The sequence below is a fragment of the Sciurus vulgaris genome (assembly GCF_902686455.1).
Source record: "Sciurus vulgaris genome assembly, chromosome: 15".
NCBI classification, from domain to species: domain Eukaryota; kingdom Metazoa; phylum Chordata; class Mammalia; order Rodentia; family Sciuridae; genus Sciurus; species Sciurus vulgaris.
In genome coordinates, this window is record NC_136476.1 from 19,669,611 (window position 1) to 19,685,657 (window position 16,047).

The 16,047-nt window shown below is 39.8% G+C and overlaps 1 protein-coding gene across 5 annotated transcripts in view; it reads left to right on the forward strand.

The window, feature by feature from the left end:
- DOCK8 (dedicator of cytokinesis 8) overlaps nucleotides 1-16,047 on the forward strand; it is a 216,620-nt gene that overhangs the window by 64,868 nt on the left and 135,705 nt on the right. For all 5 annotated transcript variants that reach the window (XM_079111989.1, XM_079111985.1, XM_079111986.1 and 2 more), the window contains 2 exons: nucleotides 10,595-10,718; nucleotides 14,287-14,499. In XM_079111989.1, coding sequence (XP_078968115.1) covers nucleotides 10,595-10,718; nucleotides 14,287-14,499 — 337 coding nt within the window. The remainder of the gene's footprint in view (nucleotides 1-10,594; nucleotides 10,719-14,286; nucleotides 14,500-16,047) is intronic.

Below are 16,047 nucleotides of genomic sequence, written 5' to 3' on the forward strand. Positions count from 1 at the left end.
ATCTCTCAAACAGCAATTTCTGTGTCCAAGGGTATACGTGTATTTAGGGTCTAGGGAATAATAGTTCAAGGATTATTAACCACATATGCATAAATCATTAAGAACATTGGATATTGTCATTTATTAATATTTCCAATTTTGTAAAAAAGGTTGTCTTTTGTTTGTATTTTCTTTTATTATTAGATTGAACATCTTTTCTTCCACATACTTATGGGCAATTTGTAATTTTTCTTTGATGTTCTTCTTATTCATGAAATTTATATAACTTTATATAAACTATTTGGTCTTGTCTAACTTTAGAAGGACTTTTATTTACAGAGATATTAACCTTTTGTCTATCACATATTAAAATTTCCTTTCCTGGTATGCCTTTGTCTTATAACTTTTAACATTTAGAATTACTTATGAAATAAAATCTATATGATTTTTATTTTTGGCATCAGGCTTAAAATTTAATTGAGAACCCTAATATTTTATAGGATTTGGGGGTTAAAGGATTAATCCAGACCACTACCCATAGTAGTCTGTTTCCTTAAGTTTCTCCATTTGTTTTTTTCTCTTCTGCAGAATCAATGATTACTTATATATTTATTTCATTCAAGTTTTTGAGTCTGTGTCCCATAATTTTTTGTTTGGCAACATACCAAGGATGGAGATGACCACTGGCCCAGTTCTCTGCACAGTTGTGCAATGTGCTGATTCTGTTCCCAGAAATCAGCAAGCAGATAGAAGAGAGCACCTTCAAAACTCATCGTTAATTCCTGGTTCACTTTGACTAGCATTTTATTGAGAAGACATCTTTTTCTACCCTATTTGATTCTCTGTGACTCAGAATCTGACGCTCTGAACATAAAAACCACAATTCCTGGCACATACCCCCGCCAGGCAGCATTCTGTCCCCACGTATATCCATAATACTCTACTTGTGGGGAGAATCCAATACCCTATTGCCAGACACCCTTCATCTCCCAGCCCACACACATTCTCATCTCAGTTCTTTCCTGAGTGTTTCCTTGTGGCTGTGAAGATGATAGAAGGCACAGGGCATGGAGAAGGTGCTGGTTCATGTGAGTGCCTCACAGGTAGCCACTGCAGAGGAAGCAGATTTCAGCTTTGTATCTAGTATCGACTGACTGTTGAGCAGCTGGTGGGAAGCAAGGAACGCAGCACCTTCCAGTATCTATTCAGTGAGCTTCCCTCTGGGGAGACACAGTGTGGCACCTCCTTCTCTTTCCAGCTCCATTGGATCTACAGAGGTTCTTTCCAGATTTAGGCATGAAGCTATCACTGGCTTGAATGAGTTCCCATTTTTTTCCTGTGTCTTCATAGGTGGTTCACTGGGAAGTCAGAGAGAAGGCAATAGAGGCTGCAGTCCAGTCAGTTGTTAATTAGTAATTAATTCATTAGTTCTCCTTTGAATTTTTATTTTATGTGACAACACTTGCTCATTTTGAAAGAAAACCAGTAAAGTGGAAGTGTATTAAGTAAACAGCAAGTCTCCTGCCTCCCTCCTGGCCTGCTGCCTGCCCTTCCCCTTCTACTCACTCTTCTCTGCTTGAAGGTCATGGTGAGCCTTCTAGATCTTATTTTCATGCCCTTACAAGGATATGTGGCTGTCTATATTTTTATACAAATATGTGCATATATCTTTTTATAGATTACAAATGTTCTTAATATTTTTCCAATAATATCTCTGACATTATTTTGTGTCAGAGATCTATCTCTTTCTTTTGAAATTCTGCCTTGATTTCCTCCAAGGATGATGGAAACTATCATAGATTATACAATCTTTCTCTACTATTGGGTGTTGCAATTGCCTCCCCTTTCTCCAAGATAAATTACACTACAACAAGCATATATGCACATTTGCCCCACACCTGTGTGTGAAATTATCTGAAAGCATAAGTGGAACCAGTTCACCTAATATATTCAAATAAGTACTGCCAGATTCTTCTCCAGAAAAGTTGTGCTAATTCACTTCATTACCAACTTGAGGTGAAACTACCCTTTTCCTCTATATCCTTGCCAATGCTGGATGTCATTGATTAAAATAAAATTTAAGTTCCTCCTGTATTATTCTAGTTATATTTTTAAACTGGAAGCTATTACTACCTATTTTTTGAATACTGTTTCATATCACTGAGGGTTTTTTTCCCCTATTATCTAAACTCCCAATTAAATACACCCTTACAGATAGCCTGAAGCCCCTCTCTGTTATAGTTTGGATATTAAGTGCCCCTCCACCAAAAGAGTTATATGTAGAAGATTTGGTCCTCAATGCAGCAATGTTCAGAGGTGGGGCTTTTAGGAAATGATGGACTCTTGAGGGTTCCGACCTCATCAGTGGATTGATCCACTGGATGAATTAATAATTCAAATGATCTATTGGAAACTAAGAAGTGGGATCTAGCTGGAGGAAGTAGGTTACTGGTTATGTCTTAGATGGGTGTTTCTTATGCCCAGACCTTCTTCTCCTCCTCCTCCTCCTTGTCTCTGCTGCTATAAACTGAGCAGCTTTCCTCAGCCACAACCTTCTGTCATGATGTTCTGCTTCACCTCAGGCCCAAAGCAATGGAACCAACTCTGAAACCCTGAGCCCAAATAAATCTTTCCTCCTCTCAAGTTGTTCATGTCAGCTATTTTGGTCACAGTGACTAAAAACTGACAAACACATACTCGTAGGCTTTTACCCAAGTGAAATGGAAACCTATGTCCACATAAAAGCCTGTATGCAAATAGTAATAGAAATTTTATTTGCAATTGCCTCAAACTACAAATAACCCAAATTATATTCAGTGAGGTAATGACAACAACAAAAAACTCTGTAAATCCACACAACAGCATATTACCCAGCAATCACACAGAACAAACTACTGATGCATATAGCAATGTGGATGAAGCTCAGATGAATTGTGCTAGGTGAAAGAAGCCAGAGCACCACCAGCCCCCACCCCCCAAAAAACTGCATGATTCCATTTATATGCATTCTGGAGAAGGCAAAGTTACAGTACAGAAAACAGTCCAGTGGTTGCCAGGGTCTGGAATTGGGAAAAGGGAGTGAGTATAAGAAGGTGTGAGAGAATTTTGATTGTTTCTGGAACTGTTCAATGTCTTGATTGCAATGGTGGTTACACAATTGTATGTATCTGTCGAAACTCACAGAACTGTATTTTAAAGAGAACAAATTACAGTTGTACCTCAAAAGCAATGGACAGAAATCTAAGACAGTGCCTGCCCCTAAGTAATTAGTCATTAAATGTAAGGTTTATTGTTTTATTATGGTTTATTATACTATTTTAGAGAATGATGGCTTCTCTGGAGCAGGAATAAATGGATTCAAATCCTGCCTCCACCACTTACTGTGTAACCCAAGGCATATTAATTTCTTTGTACTTCAATTTCCTCATCAGGGTGGTAGGAATTAGAATAGTGCCCTGATTATAGCATCTGGGGTATGGCTCAGTTGTTCTGACATGTGTTAAACCCTAGTTTTAATCCCTAAAAAAATAAAAAGAAGAAAGTTATAAGTTTTGATGTATACAATAAGTTAACATATAAAAGTACTTAGAAGATTTCTTAGCATAAAATAATTCAATAGCTATTAGCTGCTGTTTATACAATTATTAAATGGTATGGAATATGGCTCAATTATTCTTGCCCAAATGACAAATAATTTAAATTAGACCAAAGAGTAAGATGTTGTATGCCAAAAAGAAAAGGATAACTCAGTGTTGTTGAAGCTTTCTTATAATTTGATGATCCAGGGTAGATTTCACATTGTAGATACCCTAATTTATATATTCATGGAATAAAGACAAGATTTGGAAAGTCATGAGATTTATACATTAGGGCTTATTTAGATACAATTTCTCCAAAAGATTTCTTCCAAGTGAAATAAGATCTACTGAAGTTCTTATTGACATAAGGTAATAATTTAATAAATAGTAGCTACTATTTATGATATTTATTAAATATTAAATATCAGAAACATCCCTTATACCAGCATATCAAAGGAAAAAACAAAACTCTAGCCCATATACTTTCATGCACATTCGTGGTGGGGTGACCTGTCTTCCTGGAGATCTGTACTTAATGAAGCCACTTTGCCTTCCGCAGACATCTTTGTCATCCAGAACCAGGCAGTCAAGCCCTGATTTAGTTAGCTCTTTTATTCCTCAATTATCTCCTTGCTGATATTACATTTCTCAATAATATCCAGAGATGGGCTTTTACATCCTTGCTTTCGTGATAATGGCTTTGAATCCCACTTTGGGGGCAGAGGAGTGGAGTAATGGCCACAGTGCTCCCTCCCACCCTCATCATCCTGTAGGGCATTTGCCACTCATAATTGAGATATTTAAATCAGACAAATAATGCTGCCCATGAAGAATAGAAGAAAGCATTAGATCTTCTTTTCAACCTAATAGAAAAATATTAAACTACACCTAAGTGTAAATAAATACATGATCTACATTTGGGGAAGATGTGTTTTCATACTAGAAATGCTAGTCCATTTAGACTGGAAGATTCCGTGATCCAACACCATTCTATCTTTCACGTCTACAGCACCCAGTTTGGTGTCTTTGCTCTAAACAGAATAGTACTTTTCTCTCCATGGTTTTTGAAATGGCCACTGGTTTAGTGAGTAGTATGGTGCCATGTTTGTTGATCTCATCTGATTTCCATATGTTGTGATGGTTTGTATAGATTTATGTTTGATAGTATCCTTTGGGTGATATTAAGTATTTTGAGTATGATTGTTCCCTCTCCTCTTTAAATGAATCAAGGGGTGATTAACTTTAAAATGTTGTTGATGTCTTGGTAGAGAGACAAACTCTTAAGTAAGTAAACATGTATACCTGCTATTTATTCTTGGTGTATTATTCCCCGTGACAGTGAGACATTTCCTGAGTGTTACGGACAGCATCATAAAAGCTCTTAGACTTTGTTTTTCATCCTGGGTGATTAAGGCAATTCTGTAGGAAGGTCAGGCTCAAGGAGAGCGGGGATATCAAGGAATGGGGTATCATCTGTTTTATTACTCCATATTTTACTCCCAGTGAACTGGTAAACAATTAAAATTCAAATACATCAGTGCATATAATTCAGTTACTCCCAAAACACCATAAAAATGTCTCCCTGATCAATAATTGCTTATTATGACATGCTGGCTGGCAAGGTGCTTAGCTGTCTGCTTTCTTAAAGCCAGCCAGCCTCATCAGCCAATGTGTTAACACAGAGCAGTGCAGCTGCAGATACCACCTGCCGAGTGGAGACTAGTTCCCACAAATCCAGACCCACTGAGGCCCTGTTCCAAGACTAAGTCTTTCCTGAAATCTCTGTGGCCTGGCCAGAAGTAATCACTTCCCTCTGTGACTTTTCAGCACATGTCATTTGTATTTCTCTTGGAAGTTTTTCCATTTGCTACACTAAATTCTAATTACCTAAGTTTTTATCTCCCCTGTAAACATGGGATCTTTCTTACAAAACTACAACCATGTCGAGGACAGTAACTCCTTTACAGCTCGGGTTCTGGTGTTCCCCTCTCTGCCTCCTCCTCAGTGGTTTATTGTCAGGAGATATTTTGTAAACATTGGTTGAATGGAATAATTGATGAAGCTTTAACAAGCAAATACCCATCTCATATTCTAAACCATAATTGTAGTGGCACATCTGAGAAGAGAATTTAACAAAGACTGCCTGAAAGGGGTGGAATTGAACAAGTTTAATCAGAGTTACAGACTCACTCAGGTGTTGATTTGGGGGAGTAGAGGGGAGTACTACAGGTAAAAATTTAAAGTTGGCACTTTTTAGAGCTCTACCCTTGTTCCTAATAACTACATATCCCATATAAAAATAATATGGTTCAGAAGAAATATGGAGGTTAGAAGATTTTAAATTCAACATAACCATGAAATGAAAGCATAAATAGCTTTATAATACATTCACTGGAGTTGCATTTAATGGTGTTGTCCTTGAAGGTAATAATAATAGCTGTCATTGATGGGATGCTCTGATCTATGTTATTGGGAAATGGTACTTAGGAGCCAAGAGGTAGTGTTGGTGTGCTCATTGTCATTAAGGTGTTGCTTCTCCCATGTCCTCTCAGTGCACAGAGCTAAGGAATGTGTGGGGGTGGGGGTGTAGGTATGTGTGCAGAAAGCTATGAATTCATGTCAATACTTGCGATTCCTATCCAACATCTAGTTTTCTTCTTTCCTTCTATTCATTCTAGTGTTCCTCTTTCTGTATTTGACACTCTCCTCTCAGTGCAAAATCTGACTCCCACCGTCCTTAGTATGTTTACTTGTTGGTTAATCCCCTGTATTTAGCCATCACCCACACCCTCTGCCCATCCCCACAGAGCTGCTCTTCTCTTCCTACTCCATCTCTGACACCCTACACTGGCTTCTCCCCCTACATGGATGCCCTCTTCAGCATGCCTGTGCCAGACACCCCTCCACAGGACACCCTCATCATATGCATGGGCTCTGACACCTGGTTTCAGGCTTCCCTTCCATTTGGTTGCCCTCCTCACACCATTTGGGTTGATTCTCCATGCCTGGCAGTCCTCTGCACCCTCCTTTGGGCTTTAACTTCCCATTCTAAACTTGCTCAGCTGCTCCCCTCCCTGAGGCACAGACTACAGACTGCTGCATTGTTCTGATGACTTTATGGGGCGTGAAACCAAGAAAGTAGATAGGCAGCTTCACAGCAAGGTGTGTGAACAAAAATAGGGGGGGATACTTTACTGGAATTTAATACTGGGCATTCAAAGCAGATCAGGGATGCAGGAGGTTGGATATAATAAAATAAGGAAGAAATCCCCAGCACCACAACCACAGCTGGAGGCACCAGCCAGCACAGTCCCCCCACAAGCAAAGTGGAGGGACAAGAGAATTAAAGGAACCCTTTTAGGAGGCCTGAGGCATGTCTGGGTCCAGGGAGTTTAAAGATCAAAGACCAAAGGCATGCTGGACAATATCCTTGAGCAGGAAAGAAGCCCCATCTCTCCTGGCCGTGTGCAGAGGACAGAGGAAGGAACCATTTTGCAGCCGTGTCTCGGGGACCAGCAGCTGAAGAAGCCAATTCCTGGCAAACCCAAGTTCGGCCTGAAATATAGGCCTGGAAAACACACACTGTTGACTTTACGGTTTTCACACCAAATTATGTGGAAAGTAGAGGAAAGGAAAGAGAACGTATGGGAAAGAGAAGGAAAGGGAAAAAGAAGAAGAGGTGGAGCCTGCATTATTTTCTAAACCTCACAACAGGCCCTCAGAGGGTGCAACAGTTTTCCTCTTTCCTCACTAGAGGAAACTGTGACTCAGAGACATGAGGTCACTGCCCAAGGCCTGTCTCTTAGCCAGCATCTGAACCCAGGTCTTTCTGACTGCCGAACCTGGATCTTGTCTGCTGTACAACCCTGCCTCTAAATAAAATGCTACCCGATGTTTGGTCTTTCAACTGTCACCACATGTGTAAGAGTAGTGTTTAAAGAAAAGGCATGCAGTTGTCCTGGGGCAAAAGACGTTGTGTTCATTTCATGAGAATAGTTTTTCCTACCATTTGGCCTACTTCCCCATCTTTCTCCTGCCTTCAGAGAGGCTCAATAGAAACCCTCTTTATGGACTTAGTTGCCAGGGTGGGGTAATGGCTGGGATGCTCGTAGTCAGGAGCACTGAGCCAGCAGTCTCAATACCTGCCCAGTGGTGGTTCCTTCTGTGCTGGCACCTCTGGAATGAGTCATCCTACATTCTGCCAACCCTCGTCCTCTCCTCCCTAGCCAGTGTTACCCTTGCTGCCACAAAAGAGTTTTGTGACTCTCTGAGGTTTCAAAATGGGGAAGTAGATGATAAATCTAGTATGAGGAAAAGGAGAAAAGTTTTCTCTGACTTCAAACATACTGTCATGGGAGACACTAGTCTTAATGCTTTCCATAGCAAAAATCCAGCAGGCTGGCATAAACATCAGGTTAATGCATCTATATTTTGAAATGAGCTTTTAACATTCTCCTGTAGTTAATTTTTAAATGCTATTTGTCTATGACTTTGGGGTCCATGTAAAGAAATCCAGGTAATTCTCTAATACAATGGAAGACAGAAAAGGAAGCAAGCATCTATTTGCATAAAGTAGTCAAAGAACAAAAGTTGAATATACTTCTTGTTCCCCTAAATGAAGCATCCATGGAAAAGAAAAATTGGATGTTAATTTTTTCAGATAGAGTATATGAGTTTTTTTATTATAAAATCACAAAACTGGGGAAGACATCCTAGAATTCACTTCATGTCCATTTCTCACCCTTTGAAGAAACAGACAGAGAGATGTGACCCAAAGACAATAGAGGCAGGGATACATCTGTAATTTGTGTGTAAGTGTGTGTGTGTGTGTGTGTGTGTGTGTGTGTGTGTGTGAAAGTGAGACATTCATTTATAAGTAAACAATCTCAGAAATAGGTTAAAATTAAAAAAAAAAAAAGCTAAGGCAAGTTACTCTGGTTGCTACTGTTAACACACAAAGGATCTTAAGCTCAGCTGCTCCCTGAGTTCCATCTCAGGTGTGGCTCAGGGTTTCCTTGTAAGAGGCCTGTGATATTGAACTCTGACATCAGTACCCTTTGGAGTGGACAGGTCCTAAAAGAGTCAAAGGACAAATACCAAAATTGGAAATCTGCATTTTAATTCACCATTTGCTTTTGATCTTAGGATGAATTAACATTCATTTATTTGGTCATTTTTCTCCTTCAATTGAATGTTTCAGGAAAAATAATCAGTTTGCTATCATTTGGGGTAGGATAGTCACAGAACACAATTGCTTATTTACTTATATTTGCCACTATTGTTGAATTGAATTATCCCCCCTCCCCAACCTAGGTATTGGCTCATGCACACATTTTTTTCCTTTGAACCCTTAGAGAAACCCAGAAACATACCTGACACATACCATACACATACCTGACACAGCACATTGTTGCCTAAATTCACATGAGTGAGAATGAACCTTTCTCTCAAAAGAACTGTTAGAAGAAAATAAATCTTATGAAATAAAATTTACTCATATGTATTTCTACTTCTTTTTACCACTGCTATTGTGCACACTTAGAGCAACTGGAACTAAAGAATTTGCATAAATATTTCAAGCAGTTATTACTTCTGGGGAATTGTTTGAAAGGATCTCCAAAATACTTTTTGTTCAGTGATGTCTCTGAATAATATGATTTATATTGTAATTGTCATTTTTCTGGGGTTTAGTAATCCCAAACCAGGAATTATCCTGGATATTTTTCTTGAACGTTTTTCTAAATGGTTGGTCTTATTTTTTTATTTAGAGGACACTATATTTGCTACTTGGCTCTTTTGTTTGTTGGTTGGTTGGTTTTCAGTTCCCTAATTTGGCCTGTTTTTCACCAAGGCTTGTCCATACAGGTTGCCAGGTAAAGTGGTCAGGAAACATTGAAGACTGTCATTGAAGTAACCCTGACTTGAATTAGTCAACCAGCTGTCTTGCCCCTTTTCTAAGCTATTATCTCCTTTTGCTCAAAACAAATTGTCTTCAGAGCACAATGAAATCTAGGGAGAGGGTCCTGTTCTCCCTACAGATCACGCTGGGGCATCTCGTTCTTTAATTAATGCAGTAAACTAAAATTTATTAAGTACCTGTTGTGTGCATCACTCCTTCCTCCAACACCCCTCCCTCCCAGAACGTTATAAACTCTGTATTTGGATCATTGCTAGCAGCTCTCCTACATTCCCTGCTTTATCTGTCTGCCATTCGATCTGCCTGATAAATTCTAACCTCGTTGCTTGTCCCTTTAACAACCTGCTCAGTGGTTTTTCTAATAGTGCAAAAACTCAAACAAAACAGATGCACATGCGTGCACTTCGTAGCATGTTTTCCAAGGAGCCTGTGAGTCATTAAAATGGGGCCTACACCCATCAGTTTCTATAATTATTATTGACAACTTTTACGGGTTGCCTTCTTCATGATGGTTTCATTTCTCTAGTGACGGTGCTACAATTCTATTTTAAACCCTCTCCTTTTTGTAAACACTATACATTTTTTTAAATACTATTTTGGTGGAGTTCAGAGTGGAGTTTGAGAATGTCAACCATGAATTTCGACTGATCAATTACTTATTTCTATTTTTTTCCTTGACCATGGCCCGCCTCTTTTATTCATCATGAAGAACATTGATGTGGAGATGAAATGGTTTCCTCTATTTTTATCTTCAAACGATCTCTGCTGCTTCTGCACATTGCGAGATTTATTCCAGCCTCTTACACTAGGGTCATAGTTTAGTGTTAACTTAGAGCCAAGTGCCCCACAGCTGAAATGACCGCACCTCTGCAGTGGCATTTTCCCAGGCTGATCCAGCCTTTAATAATGAGCCAGCCAGGAGGCAAGTTTGTATCTCGTTACAACAGAGCCTTGTCTTAGGCCTGTACATAATTAGATGTGAGGAATTACAAATGGTCCTCTCTTTGAAAGCTTTTTCAGCACCATGTCTACACTTAGGCCATTACTTTTATTTTTGATCTAATGGCTTTGCCTCTCTCTCCCTCTTTCTCTCCAAATTAAATGATATCAACAATAAAAGAAACCAAGGAAGTTCAGCGATTTGCGGCTTTAAAAAGACTGGATCTCGAAAAGATTTTCACAAGACGCTTCAGAAACAGACCTTTGAGTCAGAAACCTTGGAGACCAGTGAACCCGCCACTCAGGTATTTCCTATCAACAGACATGGTTACCCAGTTACAGGGCTGTTCTGCCCAAGGCATGCTGTCAGTTTTTAAAACCAGAATAAAAAGTTAAGACTCACAGAACATGTGAGTTGGAGGAACTCACCATCTGAGTCAGTGGTGTATTGTTTTCAAACTTGTTCATAGCTACAGAAATGAGGATGCACGTGAAAACCCAAAAGCTCAATGATTAAAATAGAAGAGTGGAGGTGCTCTAATTGGAGGTGGGGGAGCCCCTTGAGCCATCCCTGTAGCAATTCCTACAGAAACTGGGTGGTGCCTCTAAGGAGAACTGCAGTGTGACTAAAAGCTTCACAGGGAGACCAGACTACCAAGATTCTCTTATTGATTCTATATGCTAACTGTGTAGCCTCCAGCAGGATAACTAAACTCTCTGGGCTTCAATTTCCTCTCCTGGAAAACAAGATGATACTACTAACTAACTCGTGAGGTTATTTGAGCATTTAGTGAGTTAATATGTGGAAAGGTTTAAAACAATGCCAAATGTGCTCAGTACCCAGTAAATGCTGGTTACTGTTATTGTCAATGTGGTTATTATGTTATTATAAAGTGATTACAGTTTAAAACCAGTGCTCTATACACCCATGTTCACAGCATCATTATACACAATAGGCAAAAGGTGGAAGCAACCCAAGTGTCCATCAGTGGATGAATGGATAATCAGAATGTCGTTGTCAGGGGAACGGGAAGGAATGGGGACTCATTGTTTAATGGGTATAGAGTTTCATTTTTGCAAGATGAAAGAAGTTATGCAGATGGATGGTGCTGATGGTTGCACTACAATATGAATGTACTGAACAGTACTGGAAAGTGGTTAGGATGATAAATTTTACGTTATTCATATTTTACCACAATTCAATCTCTTAAAAATTGGTGCTGTAGTTCAACCCACTCATTTTTTGGGTGAGAAAAAAATAAACAAGAAGAAGTAATTTGTACAAATTTTTCTTTGTAACTTGTATAGTTTTCAGCTTTTAAACGCTCTTCATAACTCAGGGATCTTGCAAGGCTGAATAGGACTGAAGTGCGCTGTGGAGGACTGAGAGAACCAAAAGGGGGAGTCAGTCCAGGTTATACTGCAGAGAACAGCACGCCACCCCGGGCGGGAATCTAGGGTTCTCCCTCGACTGAGTTTCATCAGAATCCTCTGGAGCGCTTGTGTAAGCACAGAGTACTGGGTTGGGGCCTGACTGGGGCCTGAGGATTTGCATTTTCTCATCAGCATTTTCCAGTTGATGCTGGTGCTGCCAGTTCCAGGACTATAGTCGGAGGACCTTAGATCTAGGGAAAAGCTTGGAGTTGTCAAAACTTAGAAGCTTATATGTGGATGCTAACCCACAGCAAGGGATGGGGGAGGGGAAGAATAGAAGTCCATTGGAATAGACAAAGGGGAATGAAGGGAAGGTAGCGGGGACCCCTAGGAAGGATAGTAGAATTAACCAGACATAACCTTCCTAGCCTTGTATTTGAATACACAACCAGGGTAACTCCATATAATGTACAACCACAAGAATGGGATCCTAATTAGAATAAGTTATACTCCATGTTGTGTATAATATGCCAAAATACATTCAATCATGTATATTTAAAAAGAACAAATAAAATTTTTAAAAATTTGTTTAAAAACCTGGAAGCTCAGGGACCTCAGAGTAAGGTCTCAGATGTCTGAGAGGCGGGCACTGCCCAGCTGATGGTGTTATCTCAGAACTTTGGAGGAAGGACCTTATGGAGTCTGGACTCATTGCTGCAGCTAGGAGGTGTTGTCCAGCTGGTGCTGGTTCCTCCAAGGATTTAAGATGAGGATGGTTCTGGAAGTGCCAAAACAAGCTGGACGTCAGAACGAACCATCACCACTAACATGAGAGGAACTGTGGGTGTAAAGGAAGGGACAGGAATCAGTCCCTTCTCCCTCCTCCAGTCATCTAGTCCCCCTCTTGTGCCCTGATGTAACCTAAAGAGAGGAGCTGACAAAGCAGGAATATTTGCTGAGTCCCAGGCCCAGCATTACAGAGCAGAGTACCAAAGGGTGAATCTGGAGCTGAGAGACGGTAAGTGAGACCCTCCACACCATGCCATACCGTCAGAGCACTCAAGTAAGTCAGCTGGTCAAGTTTAAAAGCCAAGTAGTACAAGAGTTGTGTGTTTTGAAGAATCAGAATAATATTCTTTAGGGAGAGATGCTCAGACTATGAGGCGATCAGCAACATCTTCCGTCTCAGTCTCGTTCTCCTGCATTTATAATGGTGAGGCCAACACATGAATTTATTAGGTTAGATCCATAAACACGACTCCACATATATCCCACAAAACTGGATCATGTTATACATATTGTACCACTTCCTTTTTCACTTTAGCAATATGAGAGCATGAGTCACATAACAATGGAGATGCCTTCTGAGAAATGCATCCTGGTACAGACACCAGAGTGTACTCACAGACCAAGACTACTACGACCTCACTAGGCCAGAGACTACCATCATATGTGTGATGTACTGTTGACCAAAACGCTGTTACATGACACATGGCTGTACCATGATTAACTTCTGATGAGTACATGTTCTTTTTTTATCGTCGCATGCTAACAATCCACACTATGAAATTCAAAATTTTCTTACGCTTCCTCTTTTGGGGACCATTTAATTTATTTCTATTATTTTGCTCTTATAAAAGTGGCTCAGAGATTCTCATATCCTAACATCCTTGTAGATTTGTCCAGTTACACCTCTAGGATAAATTCTTAGAAGTGAAATTTTTTAATTAAAGGGTATGAGCATTTTAAAGACTTTTGGCATATATAAAGCTTGAGATCCTTTGGAAGAAACTTGTGAAATTAAATTCATTTTCCACAAACACGTAAATTCTAAGACATAATAATAAAGTAATAATGAAGTGTTAATTTTTATTATTACTAGCACATTCAGCATCGGTAAAATGTATGATTTAGTAGAGTAACACTTTTATGAAGTAGATGGATGTCATAAAAAATGTTCAGTATAGAAGGATTATATTATGTCCATTTTGTAGAACTGATAACATTTTACCATAAAATTTACAGATATTTATCACTAATCCATCTGTAGTTTTACAAAGTTGCTGATTTCAATTACCTTTTTTTTTTTTTTCTTTTAACATGAGGTCTTGTTATGTTGCCCAAGCAGGTCTCAAATAATCCTCCTGCTTCCAAGTAGCTGGGATTATAGGCACGCCACCCTGCTCGGCTATAGTTCTTTGCTGAGTCTATGAACAAGCCAACAACTTATAGCAGTCCAGCGTGTTTTTCAACCCTGTGCTCAGGACTGGTTGATCTACCTCCCATGAGAAATCACCTGTTTCCAGGTGGGGAGGATGAATTGCATTTTAGGAGGGTCCAGTCTAGAAGTTGACATCATTCATGTTAAGTTCTTGATTTGTTCCAGAAACTCCCTGAGGCTGAGATTCTGTAGACTCTAGAGTTCTCTTGAGACACCAGAGTCTAGTTCTATTTGGGCCCACTTTCTCTCTCACAAAGGCCCATTGTCTTCTCTTGCAGACAGGCCCCCGCCATGTCAACGTGCTGTGTGATGTGTCTGGGAAAGGCCCCCTCACTGCCTGCGACTTTGACCTCCGCAGCCTGCAGCCTGACCAGCGGCTAGAAAACCTGGTGCAACATGTGAGTTCTGAGGACTTTGAGAAGCAGAATGAGGAAGCCCGCAGGACCAATCGGCAGGCTGAGCTCTTTGCCCTGTATCCATCCGTGGATGAGGTGAGTGCAACAGTCTCCAAACTGGAAGATGTCACTGAGGACCCAGAGTCCTTAGGAAGATTTTATCATTCATTATCACTGAATTATCCCAGCACGTGATGCTGGGATGTTTAATGGTATGATTCCTGGGGCAGTTTTGTTGTTTTGCTTTGTTTTCATTTAGGCAAGTTTGTATCATAGCAGAGCCAATTATTGATCATCACACAGATGGATTCTGATAATAATAACTAGGATTTTCATAGCACTTTACAAAACACGTTCGCTGAGATTAACTTTTTTAATTCTCAAAACATTTCAAGAGTCTACATGTAGCAATCCTACTCAGAGTCAAACCATCCAGTTATTTAAGGGTGTATAGTACTTAAATGTTGATGTTCTTTAGTATTTCCTTAAGATTCTTTTTTATTGGTCCCAGTGTGTACTTGGAGAGACCTTCTTTGAAACAATTCCAGGCTAAGATAATCACAGCCATGTGCCCAGTGTGTGGAACTTTGGGATCTTGTTTGTCTATCCCTTTATTTATTGAAGCTGACCTGCAACAATTGGATAATTTAAACCTTGTCTGTTGTCACTTGCTGGATTATTTAGAAGGGGTGAAATTGGCCACCCTCCAAGCCATATGTCTGCTTGGGCTCTTTGTATTTTATACAGGGCTTTTGGTCTTCCCTTATGCATGTCAGCTTATCTACACTGTTGGGTGTATTCAAATTTTATTAAAAGTTCAGTTGCAAGAAGTAAGGTTTGAAGAGATTTTTCATAAAAGATGTGTCATACATCTATGACTCTAAATATTTGAAATTTGGTCTTCAGATCAAGCAAGACCATCAGAGAGCCTGATTCTCACCTCCTGTGGTACTATCACCCCCTGGGAATTATTTGCTGACTCACCCTTTGATGTACTTACCATTGATCAGCAAAGAGGACAGTTCAGGAAACAGCATTCATGAGATATGACATATCAAGTGTGGAACATTGACCATCCAGCACCCTTCCTCAAGGAACTGGGGAGGGGGGATAGGCCTCAAGCCCTCAGGCAAAGATTTGTACATCCTGAGACCCTGTGCATGCTGGGCAGGGTACGCATCTCCTAAGTTCCTCACTGAGAGTCACCTTCCTGTTCAGCTCTACCAACCATGGCTGCTTAGTTGCTGGTGTCCTAAAGTTACTTCACCTTTATTTTCTTAATCTTATTTTCTAACCACTTGGTTTTCTCATTTGCAGTTTTATCAGCAGCCTCATATCCTTTTCTTCTGAATGAGGCAAATTAAAAATAAATTAACATACTTATAGTCCCAGACACTCAGGAGGTTTAGACAGGAGGAGCCTAACCTGGGCAACGTAGTGAGACCCTTTCTTAAAAAATTAAAATGAAGTTAAATACCTCACTTATATGTGGAATCTAAAAGTGTCCATTTCACAGAAACAAAGAGTAGAAAGGTACTTATCAGTAGGCAGAGGGTGGGGGTAAAGATGTTTATCAAATAGTACAAACTTTTGGTAAGACTGGAGGAATAAGTTTTAATGACCTATTACATTGTAGTGAGCACA